This window comes from Morchella sextelata (genome assembly GCF_020137385.1).
Source record: "Morchella sextelata strain SCLS chromosome Unknown scls_2, whole genome shotgun sequence".
NCBI classification, from domain to species: Eukaryota; Fungi; Ascomycota; class Pezizomycetes; order Pezizales; family Morchellaceae; genus Morchella; species Morchella sextelata.
This window is the reverse complement of record NW_025408617.1, coordinates 141,004-154,530: the sequence shown is the minus strand read 5'-3', so window position 1 is coordinate 154,530 and position 13,527 is coordinate 141,004. Positions and strand designations below refer to the sequence as shown.

General features: G+C 46.6%; 4 protein-coding genes across 4 annotated transcripts; 2 read left to right on the top strand and 2 right to left on the bottom strand.

Moving 5' to 3' along the window:
* Positions 1-1,221: 1,221 nt before the first annotated feature.
* Positions 1,222-3,900, bottom strand: H6S33_005321 (uncharacterized protein; the record flags this gene model as incomplete). The annotated part of the gene is made up of 1 exon (XM_044837003.1): positions 1,222-3,900. One exon carries the CDS (start codon positions 3,898-3,900, stop codon positions 1,222-1,224), a length of 2,679 nt encoding a protein of 892 aa, XP_044698630.1.
* A 5,255-nt stretch (positions 3,901-9,155) lies between these two features.
* H6S33_005320 (uncharacterized protein) lies at positions 9,156-9,434 on the bottom strand (the record flags this gene model as incomplete). The annotated part of the gene is made up of 1 exon (XM_044836992.1): positions 9,156-9,434. One exon carries the CDS (start codon positions 9,432-9,434, stop codon positions 9,156-9,158), a length of 279 nt encoding a protein of 92 aa, XP_044698629.1.
* Positions 9,435-10,035: 601 nt separating this feature from the next.
* H6S33_005319 (uncharacterized protein) lies at positions 10,036-10,679 on the top strand (the record flags this gene model as incomplete). Its single annotated transcript, XM_044836981.1, has 3 exons — positions 10,036-10,293; positions 10,364-10,496; positions 10,573-10,679. 3 exons carry the CDS (start codon positions 10,036-10,038, stop codon positions 10,677-10,679), a joined length of 498 nt encoding a protein of 165 aa, XP_044698628.1.
* A 439-nt stretch (positions 10,680-11,118) lies between these two features.
* On the top strand, positions 11,119-12,234 carry H6S33_005318 (uncharacterized protein; the record flags this gene model as incomplete). The annotated part of the gene is made up of 1 exon (XM_044836970.1): positions 11,119-12,234. The coding sequence occupies one exon, from the start codon at positions 11,119-11,121 to the stop codon at positions 12,232-12,234; it is 1,116 nt and encodes a 371-aa protein (XP_044698627.1).
* Between the last annotated feature and the right edge of the window lie 1,293 nt (positions 12,235-13,527).

The following is a 13,527-nucleotide window of genomic DNA, read 5'->3' as shown; positions in this document are numbered from 1 at the left end:
TTGTTAGTATTGGTTTCTCCTTGTTTCTTTTGGTTGTTTGAGGATCGGGGATGCGTGTGTGCGTGCTGTGTGTGGTTGGAGAAGTGAAAAACCTACCAGATAAAAGCGAAGGCTACTTAAGTACTGGCTATTCTGACACGAAGCTAGTGTTGCTTCAAGCTGAGAAGGTTTGAAAACTGACAGCGCAGCAGCCGGGATTGTTTGTTAGGAGACCCTTGAAAGTTTTCTCAATAATGAGTGTTTCAGGGTAAGTTGTTTAGGGCTAGTCACGTGGAGATTGAGAGCCGAGGAGGGAGAGTGGTAAAAGGAGTCCAAAGGGGATGAGTTTAGAGATGTATGAGGGAAGATAGAAGGTATGCGGTGGTGGTGGGAACCCTTATGGGGGGGGGGCGGGATTCAGCAGATATCTGGTATGATCAGACGTTTGTTGGCGTGGCTGAGGTATCGGAATATCGAAACAAGAGTCAATGGTGCTATCAAAGGACATTAATACTCCCATCAATTAGCTTCCCATAGTTGACTATACTGACCGTATGTGTACAGACAGAGCTGGGGGTCGTGAGGAAGTCTGTTTGGATCCAGGAGAGAAGATGGGATGTTCTCGGGCAGGGCTGACTGTCGTGGTGGGATTGACCGTTGAGGTTAGCTCATCCAGGGGAGTGCAGGTCACGTGCGGTCTCGCGTCCCACTTTACACGTTCGGTGTTTTATCCGATAGCCGAGCCAGTGATGGAGTGACGTCACGCGTCGCCAGAAATGTCCAACATCACACAACATCACACAACATCACGCAGCAGCTCTACCACAGCAAGGGTTTACTACATGTACATAACAAACTCTAGTCTACATAACAGACTCTACAATGCCAGAGATATAATTTTGCACCCAAATCCCAGCAATATATACTAAACTACATGACCAAGCAATATTCGTTGCAGTTACATACAACACTCCCAAATCCAAATACTCCTCCAAGAAATGATATAGTAAGAAGCGAACGGTGCCCCCCGAATGCAAAGAGAAAAGAAGATCCTAATAATATGATCCACAAGAGCTCCGCTTAAAGTAGTAATGCAAGTATACCCCCTCCTCCCAAGAACAAAGAACGAGAAAGAAAAGAAAGAAAGAAACCACGCTTGATGTATGAACAAAGTACATAGAAAATAAAATCATCCCTTAGACCTTAAAGGCCATGTCGTTTACCCATCACTAATGCCTCCTCTTAGTTTATATCTATAGGATCCTCCACCGTACCATCCCCGCTCGCGTTTTCCTCTTTCTCTTCGGAAGAATACTCTTCCTCTTCGAAGTCCTCTGGAATTGTGTTATCGTTCACCCATCCCAAGGTTCTCGGGCTCGCCTGTACGGCTGAAAACGAGAGTGGAGATAAGCTAGATAACCAGGAGTCTCGTGCAATACTGCTTTTTCCACTTGTGGCTATTGAACTCGATTGGCGTATGCTACTTCTCGTTGTTGTCGTCAATGTTGGCGTCAGGCCTTCTATGCCAGCCGCGACTTCGTCCATCAGAGAGTCTTGCGGCTCCTTCCGCTTTTTTTGTCGTCGCAAGTGTCTCCTCGTCGTCTTTTCTTCGCGGACTCGACTACCGCTTTCTTGGCGCGGTGATGAATGCTTGACTTTTTTATTCGAGAACGATATCGGCGGGGACGGTGGTCCCGACGAATTACAATCATTCAATCCAGAATCAACCAAGTTCGCTGGAGAAGGTGTTTTCAGTTGTGGCTCCTCCTCTTCATCGTCCACTGCAAGCTGGGCGCGTGCTTCATCTTCCAATTGGAATGGTCCGAATGAGCTCCATGAGGCTACGGATCTTACGGATCTTACGGATGGTGAAGCTGGTTGCTCTTCAGAAATATCATCGAGCGTTTCTTTCCACGCCCAAGGATCGTCGGTATCTTCGGGATCGGGTTGTAGGTTGGTCGGTGGTTTTGTATCTTTATCAGGCTCTGCGACAGCTATATACTCCGGGAGGGTTTTTATGTCGTTCCATGAGATAGATGAAATCGGCGAAGGGTGTGTAGGAAGTAGTGGTGTGATGTAAAGCACCGCTCTGCGGCCTTTCATGATACAACTTCCCTTGAGGAAGTCGGCTGTCCACATAATTTCCATCATCTCACCTGGCTTCAGGAATTCCAAGTTTGTTTGTTTGTGGACCTTTCTGAGTGGCTGCCATCCGAGACTCACCCTCTGATATTGTGAAGGGAGCCGGGGGGATGCGCTCTCATCGGGAGTATAGAAAGAATGGCACCAAGTGATCAGTCTGCCAAAGTTTAAATCCACCGCAGCTGCTACGTCTTGAGCTGTAGGTCCCAGAACATTGATATGCTTGACAAAGCCTCTGGTTCCTAGTCTGCGATACAAGCGAGAGTTCACGCCAAAGCTCCGAGGGATAGGTCCGTCGCTAAAATCGTTGGACTTCCTTCGAGAGCAGGCCCCAGAGAACGTACTGACCGACTGTGGGTTACTACTTTCATACCCACCAAATTCAGTCCCGTCGTTCCAAATTCCCCTCAGTGCTGCCGGCGGAAGCATTACAACCTCTATCACCCAGGGCGATTGAGGAGAGGGGCCCGCATTCTTCTCCATTTTGACCAGACGTGACTCTAGGCGTTCCAAGAGTGAAGAAGTTATTTTGCGTGAATCTCTGTCTGCCGAAGTAGCTGTGCAAAGACTGCTCGATGTGCTGGTAGTCGTGTTAAAGCTTGCTGTGACTGCGGGTCTAATGTCTAATTGGCTGGTTTTTTCAGGCAGCGCTTCATGTTCATTTCCTCGTCCCCCTTTACGTCGCTTTGGAATTCGAACTGATCCATCCTCATCAAACTCCCTCTCTCGAAGCTTTCTCTTCTCCCGGCTCTTTTGAAGACGGGACTCGATTGTGACCAAACGATCATCTAGTCGATTTTCGAAGCTGAAAATCTTTTCATCCACTTCATTTGCACGATCTTCCATCAAATCAATCTTATCGCGGACTTCTTCCAGAACGGCAACGTATGTTTCCATTGTTTCTAAACGTTCAGTATGAGACCTTGATGAATTTTCTAGCTTCTCATTGAGCTCAATCAGCTTTGTCAACTTCGAATTGATCTCAGCAATCCCTGCAGCATTTCCCGGAGCTTGCTGGTCTATTCTTGACACCAGGTTTTCTAGGATTGACTGGAATCTTTGTAGAAGATCACCTAATCCATCACCTCTCCTTAATCCATCACCTTTCCCAGTAGTAGTGACCTGTGAGTTAGATTTTGAAGCAGGCAACTCTGTTCCCACCTGGGAAGGCTGGTACATATGATTTTGTTTGAAAGGCCGAGTAGCTAGAACCGATTGACTTGGTTCGGCCATTGTGTAGTCGCGTTCCGTTTTAGTCGCACTGGAACTTATCGAGAATCCGCTGGGAGCCACATTTGATGCAGAATTGTCGAGTCGCAGAGAGGCTTGGGTGTCAGAAATCTGAAGAGAATAACGCCGCCCAGTAGATTGAGAATGGGCAGGGAGGGTAGGGAGCGGAGCAGTTCGTTCAAAGGAATGGAAACAGGCGTGATGACCACATCGGCAATCCTCTTCAGACTTGTCGGAGTCGCTGTCGTCATCAGCGAAAGAGGAAAATCCTCGAAGACTATCACCATCCTTCTCCTCGCCGAAGCGACCGACCCTACTGATTTCTTTTCCATTGAACCCCTCATTGTGGGATTGTTTAGTTCTTCCTTCCCCTCCTCCTCCTCCTCCTCCTCCTCCTCCTCCTCCTCCCGCTGATTCTGTGATTTTTCTTCCCCTCCTTCGTTTCCTGCGCCAGAATTTTTGACAGCCGCAAGTGAGGGCGATACCGGCCTGGGCGAGATCACGAAAGTTGCACCCGCCAGTGGGTAAAGCTCTTGGAGTAGAGTCCATCATATCATGCCGGGCACTCTGTCAATTAGACCTAGAAGCGGGTGGATGGGGTGGTTAACAAAATTCAAACAAAGAAATAGGACGATTAGAGCACGCTGGCAGGAAAAAAAAAAAGATAACAGTGGGATGAAGAAGGGCACAGACACATTTCTTGAGGTGGTGGTGGTGGTTGTCTCTCACCTCTCGACCCGGACACGATATCCCTGCCAATTCACAGAGTGGGTCCTCGTGAACTAACATATTACTTAAGAAAATTAATTCATTCATGCTCAAGAGCTCCGTATCAGTGGAGCATCACGCTCAGAACTCCCAGCAGATACTATTCATACAATCTGGCCTCAACTGCTGTTCTTATCGAGCTCAATTGATCGAATTGGAGGCCCCGCTAGTTTGGCCATGGTTTGCAATTGTCTTCCAGTGCCTGAGCTGTTCAAAATTTCAAGCGGTCCGAGCGCTAACCACATCGGTACTGTCGTTCACGGGGTATTGGCGGATACTGGGTATTGGCGAATTGCAGGTAAAAGTTGGCTTGGCTCTCTTTTTTGCCCTGTCCGCCATCACCCAGTATCCGCCAATACCCCGTATCCAACAACCACTCAGAAACACCCCCCACCTCACCTTGTTGTAAGACATTCCACATTTACTTAATCCGTCGTTCAAACAATTTGAAACATTGGAAAATCTTGGCATTATGGCTTGGTGGTCTCGAAGTGTGTACCTGCGTGCAGGTTTTTGTGTGATCGGATAGGCACATATTTACCTGAACGAGGAATTCGTCGGATCCGACAATGCCTCGTATAAGGATTATACGCGAGGAGCTAAGTTAGCAAGCCTTGATTCATACTGTAGCTATGGCAGGCACAGGCTTTCCAAGGCGAGGGGGCGAAAGTGAACAAGGTCGTCTAGTTACAGTCGCAACTCGATATGCCGGATTGCCAAGATTCAGTCCATTTTGTACGAGATAGCAAACACTTATGAGAAATCCGGGATAGCAAATCGATTTCACAGTAAATTGAAATTTAGGAGGATTTTCGTATGGGGCAGCAAGGGATCCGGAGTATTGAGTTCCGGCATATCGAGTTGCGACTGTAACTGTATCACGGATCGGCTAAGATAAGTGGGAATAAGTTCGTGTGTTGGAGCAGACCACAGGGTGACACCGAATACTGAGTGATCCTTTATGATTCAGAAAGCTGAGTAATAACACTCCCGTAACTTGTTCCGCATCCCATTTGTCTTACCTAGCAAGTGAGCATCAATCTACAGATTTCAATATTATAAGCCGATGAAACGGTATATAATGATGGATTAGAATTAACTGTAGGCGTTATGTGCAATGGTGTAGGAGATCTTTCGACAGCCTGCAGGTTTCACTAAAAGTACAGTATTTAATGATTCTATGATAATGATTAGCGCCACGACACCTTGACACACATGTCTACAACTACATTTACAGCGGCTCCTCTTACACCAAGCGGCAACTGGTCGAGAAAGCGCGCGGATACTCAAACTTCTCGCTCCCCGTAACACCGCGGATGAACCACGGAATAGCGATCGATTGAAGCTTGATTCTGTATGTATGGTTAGTATAGAACAAAAAGAGAGAAGAACGAGAAAAGGTAATACCCAAGCTGCTGTAGCTCATCAGAGGGACGTTAACTCAAATCTCCTGTATTGTATCTATCTCATTTTTTTTGTTTAATTCATTAATTGTATGTAGTATCTCTCATTTTGATTTATTAGTTTTTTCTTCTTTTCTTTCTTTCATTTATAAGAGGCCTTACTTGTATTCGGGATGAATGAAAGAGAGAGGTGTAGCACTATAGATTCATATACATGTACCTGGAAGGCTAGATGTACTCCACGAACCAATCAATCTTGTGTGTTATTCATAAATTATCACTCGGTATGACCAATGATTGACTGTTGAGATTTAGCTTCTAAAGGCTAGGCCTAGCTAGGAGAATAAATCAATAGAGCATGAGTGATGTTTGAAATTTATTAGAAGCTTCAGGGCGCCTGGTATGAACAGAGTGCATATAATATCGGTAGCAAAAAGTGTTTCTATTATATATATACAGAATTCAAGGCCTCCCCCTTTTGAATTCACACAAAGCGGAGGGGCCCGTATCGGTAAAAATATAGAACCCACAGAACCGAGAGAAATTACATAGACCCAACGCAAAAAAGCCTCCCCCCCTTCTTTTGAAGAGAGAGGGTAGCGGGCACAGTGACCTAACGCAAAATAGCTCCTCTCTTCCCATCAAGGGAAACGAGGGCCGACCCCTCACACCGCCAAAAAAAACTTTACAGAATCCTCCTCAATAAGGGGAGGATAGTACAGGCATCGATCCCCTCCTCAAGCCCTGCTTGCAATTGGGCTCGAGGGCCAAGGAGGCCGATCCTTTTCAGGGAGGGCCGGAAAGGAGCTAGCAAGCCAGGGCAACCGTGGGTAACCGTCTCTACCACAAGATGTGGTAGAGAGGATCCTATAGTGTTTGGAGAAGGTAGGAAGCTGATAGGGGGGCTTATAAAGACTTTGTTGTGGACTTTGGCTGCCGGGGCTTGATTGATTGATTACTTCATTAATTTTATGCAATTTGGAGGTTATGACAATATCTCACGAGCCAAAACAATGTGACAAAATGAAAGCAAGACAATACAAAACAAAGAAAGAATTACTAGATATTGATGCCTTTTGACCCCTTCTTTCCTCTCCATAAGCAATTTGTCCCTTTTCCTATTCTAACTCCTATTTCATTCTTCCATTTAATTAGGTTGCCCCATCCCATTTCCAACTCCCTCAGTTCGCTTCGCGCATCACTGTTCCCCCTCTCCAGTCAGTGCTTCTATCGCAGGAATTGTCTCCAAATGTTTATTGCAATAGGGATACCAGTGACGGTCCATAGGAGCTTTTCTATAGTATCATGCTGCGCGCTTGGCCGCCGGGGCTGGGCCGTCGAGTGTGGTAGAGGATGCTTGGCGTAGAGAATGGACACCTTGGAGGAAGTGAAAGTAGTAGAAACCGGTAGTGGGTAAGACTGAGTTTGTGGGTGACGGTTTGTGATCACACTTCTTAGTAACTTGTTTAACCCTGACCCTGAGCTTGAGCCTAAATCCGAACCTACAGCCCAGTGTACCTAATACGAATTAAGGTCCATGAACAAGCTTTTATTTTTGGAATTTGAGAATAAAAGGGCAGCTGAGTAAGGGTGGGTATGGTAGCTTGAGGTCATGGTTGTGATCGATCTATCGGATCATGGATCCCACTCAAATAACTACGACACACATGATCATTTACGTTTGGCTAGGATGCATGTTGGGGCCAGTTCAAAGGGAAGCTTTAGGCGCTTATTCCTGCGGCATACATACAACGCTACATGATATCCGAGTTACGAACACCTCAGAATTTAGTTGAATGATAATAATGAGATGATCTTATACCTTAGGCTAACAAGAAGTTAAGAATCAAGGCAAGGCAAACTCTACGTAGTGCTGCGACGCGAAGGCTGAAATTGATTAAACCAACTGATGTCGATATCTACACGTCAGCACATGACTATTGTTCCGTTTTGTTACATAAGAGCCGGATGGTCAGTCGAAAACAGTGGCCAGGTTTAAAACTTCATTCGAAGAGACCTTAACAGTCGGTATACTAGGGGACATGGATCTGGTTCTTACGGGGGGGTGAGTTGGCTTGCCAGAGCCGGGAAGAAATCGTTATGCACCAATGATACCAGAGTCAGGGTTTTAAGACGTGGAAAGTTAACCTGAGGGTTTCGATACGAATCCAAAAGAGAAAGTAATAAAGGGGAGTAGTCTGATGAACTAATGGTCCGAAAAAGGTATTATCTTCCATGAATTCTGCGTATGATGGTCGCGTGATTGTTCCGAGTGATAATTCATGATCGTCGTCGATCCCGCGCTGTGTTCAAGCTCTGTGAATACTTGGGGCTATTTGTAGAATATGGTAGGTAAAGCGACCAGTATGTGGTTTAAATAAGTTCCGAAATACGCGGTGATAAATTCTGAAATACGTGGTAAGGAGACAGTGGGCCTGGCTTGGATCACCAATATAAGTTTTGAAGACACGAGGGAAAACCAGTTTTATGCATAGTTTAAGCTTCAATCCCTGGCCTTAAGTTCCGCAAAACGGATCTGCATGTTAAAGAAGTTCAGCTTCCCCTGATTCATCGGCATCTTCAGCTGATGTGGGGAATCGGCATAGCCCCAACCCCAGCCTTCCATTGTCCAGCTTGGCCGTGTCTTCAACGGCAGTTCCAGCTTTTAGAAAGGCTGCACTATTGGATTACGGGAACGCTAAACTAGACTAGCCGTTTATTTAAACGCCTCTGGCAAACCATTTTTCTGCCTGAGGCCGTTGAAAATTTTTCATAGGTCTCGTACCTGGAGGGCATTCCATAAGACAACTATCGGACAAGGGGGAGGTAAACAGCCTTATTCCTCTCCACACATATGAATGAGGATACTATGCGGGGGTTATCTCCGCCACAGCAAACCAAGGAATAATTAGGCATATCTGGATTTCGGCGCCTGATCCAAAATGGACACGTCCCACGTCCCATGTCCCTTACGGAATACCAGCCTCTCCACTAACTATACCCAGAGTGTCAAAAGCCGGATGGCATCGGCACAGTAACTGGTGTGCGGCAACTAATGTGCGGTAGGTAAATCGTCTTTGCGGTCCTTGTATCAAGTAAACAGCCCACAAAACGCAAAGAAATGGCAGCCAAATCACACTGAATACGATATCTAGAGCCATCGTTGCGGAGCAGAGCCCGAACAAGGGAAAGCCTCGTGAAATTTGACGGAGTAGGTGCCGAGATTCTTGAAAGCCGGAAGATATCAAGATCTATGATAAAGATCCCTGACTGCCGATCTCAACTTCTCGAATCAGGACCTCTGTATGGTTCTTTGGAAGTTAACGATATTCTATTTTTGACTGAAGGCTGTATGAATCAGCAGCGAAAGAAAAATCCGATAGACGAATGGGGCTGTGTTTTTTTCATGGAAAGGGAAAAAAAAGGTTTTCCATGAGGCAGTCCAGAGCTTTCCACTCTAGGGACCGGCCATGCTTTAGCAGGTGATTCTATCTCTCCTGCTTTTGAAGAGTGGAGTGGAGGAGCCAACAAAACACGTATGTAGTTTGATCCCTGGGTGTGTATGTACCAACTTATAAAGGCTTACACAAAGTTTGTGCTAGCTGAGCTTGCGATAAACCGGCCTTGCAAGGCTCATGACTTGAGCCGGGCAGGAATATCAAAGGCGATTCCTGGGAGTTCAAAGATGGCCCCCACGCCTCCGTCTCGATGGTAGGGAATTTGGTAAACATCCTGGAGTGCCAGGTCGTCGTTGATTTTTACAATGGCAATTGACATTGGCACCGTCAGCGATGGCAACACATAATTGCTAGAAGTGGGAAGGGAGAACGCTCCGTTCCAAAGCGATTCAAAATCATGTGGAATCAGCGGAACCCGGTCCGCGGTACGATCTTGATCGATCAGATGCGGCATAAGAGGTTGTTGCAAAGCCAGGGACGGGATTAAAGTGTTTTTACTTTCAATCCAAAACGTTGCGCCATTGATTATGAGAGATCCTGTTCAGACAGACCACATGCAATCCAGAAGTAACATCGCAGCATGAAGCGAGAGCCAAGGGCGGGCATACGCCGCACGAGACGAGCGCGGGAAGGCTGAGAGCTGTAGGCTTGTGGCACAGGATAAGGCTGTGGTTGATCCCGCACGTATGGTACGAGTACGGAGACAGGTCCGCTAGTCAAAGATTAAGAATTTGAGTTATCTTTTTAGGAGGTACCTGATCTACTCTAAGATGTAGGATGTATGAGGTTATACATCTTGTGAATGTGATAATACTAGAAGGCGCCAAGTCCCTCCGTCTCACAGGGTTAGGTAGCCCGCTCGCTGAGGTTAATAAATCCTATGACAATCAGTTGAGTGAACGAATGACGTATAGTACATACTTGTATGTACATAGATACATGTAGGTACATGTAGTTACACACCCAAAATCAGGGATTTCATAATTACATGTACAGAAAGCGATAACTTACTTCAGCCTTGTTTCCCATCATTTTCCAAACAACAACTCAACACCATGTTTGAAGCTGTGTCGTTTTTCCGGTCGAGCACGAGCACGAGGCGTATTCGTATGGTTTCGAATACGCGGATACATGTAATATCGACGACAGGTTTTCATTCTCGCGGTCCTCATGCCTTGGACTACGCAACTCCAGCGAAAACTTCGACGACAACTGCAACAGCAATAACAACGGGGAGGAGGACGAGGACGGAGGCTACTCCGAACCCTTCATCATCGGAGGAGAAGGAAGAGGGGTCTTCAACAGAGCTGAACGTACGTAGATCTATCCCCTTGTGAGTACTTTTCTGTACGTACGCTTACACACGTCGACTCGCATGCACAGCCGACGGTGGCAAAAACACCAAAAAAGGCGCCAAGTCTCGCTGAAGCAGATGAAGAACTACGAAGAAGGTTGGAAGAGATTTCGGGAGAGGGAGGAGCGAGCGGTGTAGAAACCGAGGACGGGAAGCCGACAAGTATGAAGCGGGCTGTACGTAGTAATATGTTTCGATACATTTAACATTTTAACGCGATACACGCGCGTGCCTGCAGACTCGCGCGCAATATGCAGAGAGACACAGAAATCAGGAACTGCTCTATTTACGCCGCGTCGTCTTCAGCTTCGGACCGGAATTGTCTTCACGCTTGGAAAATTTTAATTTTGCGAGTGTTCTTATTTACTATATACTCGACATGCGTACAATACCTGCTATCATGTACTTGCCTGCGATATCTTCTGCATGCCTGGATCCATGGATTCTCACACAGCCCCGGCCCCCCCAGTATTGTGTGTACACATACGTGGACAAGCTTCAGCCTTGCAATAGTTGGTGCCACAAAGAGCTCATCCAAGAATCGGTTATATATGCAGCCCTTTTTCTAGGTTATAACGACACTCAAGGATTGATATCGGCTAGTCTATCAATCATTGACAGGCTATATAAACCCAAGCTCCCCCCGCAATATTGCAAGAATTCAATCGATTCACTCCACATTAGCCTTCCAATACATAAACATAAGGTCAGAGCATTCCTACAAAACGAGCTTCACTTTAACACCACCAGACTTGGACGTCAATCAAGATAAAAACACACAACAATGGAAGACCCAAACCTATACGTTATCTGCGACTGTTGCGGTGTCTCTCTCGAATATGCCGAGTGCATAGTGCACTGTTTAGAGCCTGTCTGTAACTTTGGCGGCCAGAGATACGATCTTTGCTCGGCTTGCCATTATCAGGGCAGGGCCTCGGGATACCATCAAAACTCGCACCCATACGAATTACACTACCCTAGCCAAATACAGCCACACACACACCTACAAGCTACTCTAGCCCCTAGGCCCGGGATAATGAGAATAAACTCTTTCTCTTCCATCAACTCTCAGTCTTCCATGGAATCTCAATCTTCATACGATTCATCCAACTCTAACAACTCCCAAGCCTCATACGACCCTCAACCTTCGTACAATACCCAGCACTCGTACAATCTCCAACCACCCTATAACCCCCAAGCCGTGTATGGAGAGCCTCACGAGTACATGATCAACGGGAGAACTGCCGCCCCAAAGCTAATTCGCCTTGCCGCCGCTATCTTCGAAGATATCGACAATGCAGATGCTAGCGTCGTATGGCCAGTATTCCAACGCCGTACCGATCACTTCGAACCCGAGAAATGCGCCTTTGTTATGCATCTCCTACAATTCTATGCCCAGTACAACGTCTTCCAGCGAATTTACGACGAGGGCCAGGCGAATGGCAATGGCGTAGCCTGGAGCGACGCACAGGTTGCTCATATGTACGACAACTACGGTTGGGAATATCGGTTGGGTCAACGAGAGGGCACTCGTTATTCTATGCCAATGTTGACCAAGAATGGGTTCTTACAAATGCTGATGTGTGAGGCATTGGTGGACCCAGAGGGCTTCTCAGCGAGACTGAATGGATTGTTGGAATCGGTGGGTGGACTAGAGGACCCTCTGACCGGGGATTGTTTCCACATTGAGAGGGAGAGCTGGCCGAGTATGCCAGATGATGCTGTGGTGCAGCAGAGGAATGGAATCCTGAGGATGGTGGAGGATACGATTGAGGCAGCGAGGGGATACGGGTCCTGGTATCCAGCACAGGAGAGCGGTGGATGGCAGCAGGACAGGGGTATGAGGGCATCTAAAGGGTCCTTCTTCCAGCGTGCAAGGAGGTTTGGGAAAAATATCTAGTGGGTCGATGAAAGTTTTCTCCTTTGTGAATTTACTACTTATTTTCTTTTCCTTTGTTTGTATATGGTATTGCTTTTGTATGGGGTGTTCAAAAGGGAGGTTACGGTATTATGGGTTCATTTTCTTCAAGGGCGACCGGGTTTTCGTTTTTCGGCTTTGGTTTTTTGTTTTCGCCTGTCTACCTCTTCAGCCAGCACTCTCTGCGCTTCTCGGTAGCTGTGCATCACTACTACAGACTTGTAACTATTTTTATTTGTTAATTACGATACTTTTCACTGTTATTCAAGAGCCTCCTAAGTGATCTGAAAGTAGTTACGTGATAATTACCGATGGTAATAGCTTAAGGCGACTAAAAATGACTAAAAACCGAGGGTTCTACTGATTTTTATGATGATTTTTGTAATTTGGTGTTGATTTGGAGCTTTCTTGGGCATAGACGGAGCATATGCAACCACTGATCTTGAAACGGAGCTACATGCACCATTGGCTAGACGTGCTAGACTTGCTCGTACTTAGCCGCTGGCACAGCCGGCCCCAGATTTCGTTTATAAGCCCCCCTCCCGAGCTATCCTTTGATGCTTATATCCCCCACCCGTTCGCTACCATGTTGGGTCCCGATAGGTCATTACTAGCGATAGGGCTTAGGCACCTGTGATGCTGTTTGCTTAGGTTAGTAGGTGCCTAGCTACATGTACCTACATGTAGACTTCGCCTTGGAAAGCTAGATTCGTGTGCAAATCGACAGTCCTTGCAGTTTTAATCGAAACAAAAGCCATGTGCCTGCCTGGTAATAAATAACGTCCGATTATTGTACTTTCTACATGAAGGTATGCATGTTGCTTGGATCTGGAGTTTCTTTCCGTGCTGTTGAGATTTATTACCAGCTTCTGCAGGGGTTATAATTTATGCAGGCCCTACAAGTCTGGCTGTAGCCTAGAGTAGAAGGCGGAACGCCTGAGACCGTGATCTTCCTTTAATATTTGGTATCTACCCTCATCACCTGGATTCCGGGTCACGCAGAGGGTTTTAGTTAATTCATCCTATGGATCTCCGAATGATCCCGCTAGGCTAGGTAGCAATATCTATATTCGATTCTTCAATGGGTGGCCGATGTGAACCTCGGGAGGATTTCGCATGATGAAACGCTGCATTGTAGAATCGAACCAGTTCATAGCCACAGAGTGAAGTATAAACGCGTATTACTCATGGAACGATGGGCTGAGTGAATATTATAGCTATCTGTTGCCGAAGCGCACGCGTAACATTTTGGTCTGGATAGGAGATCTCGGCCGA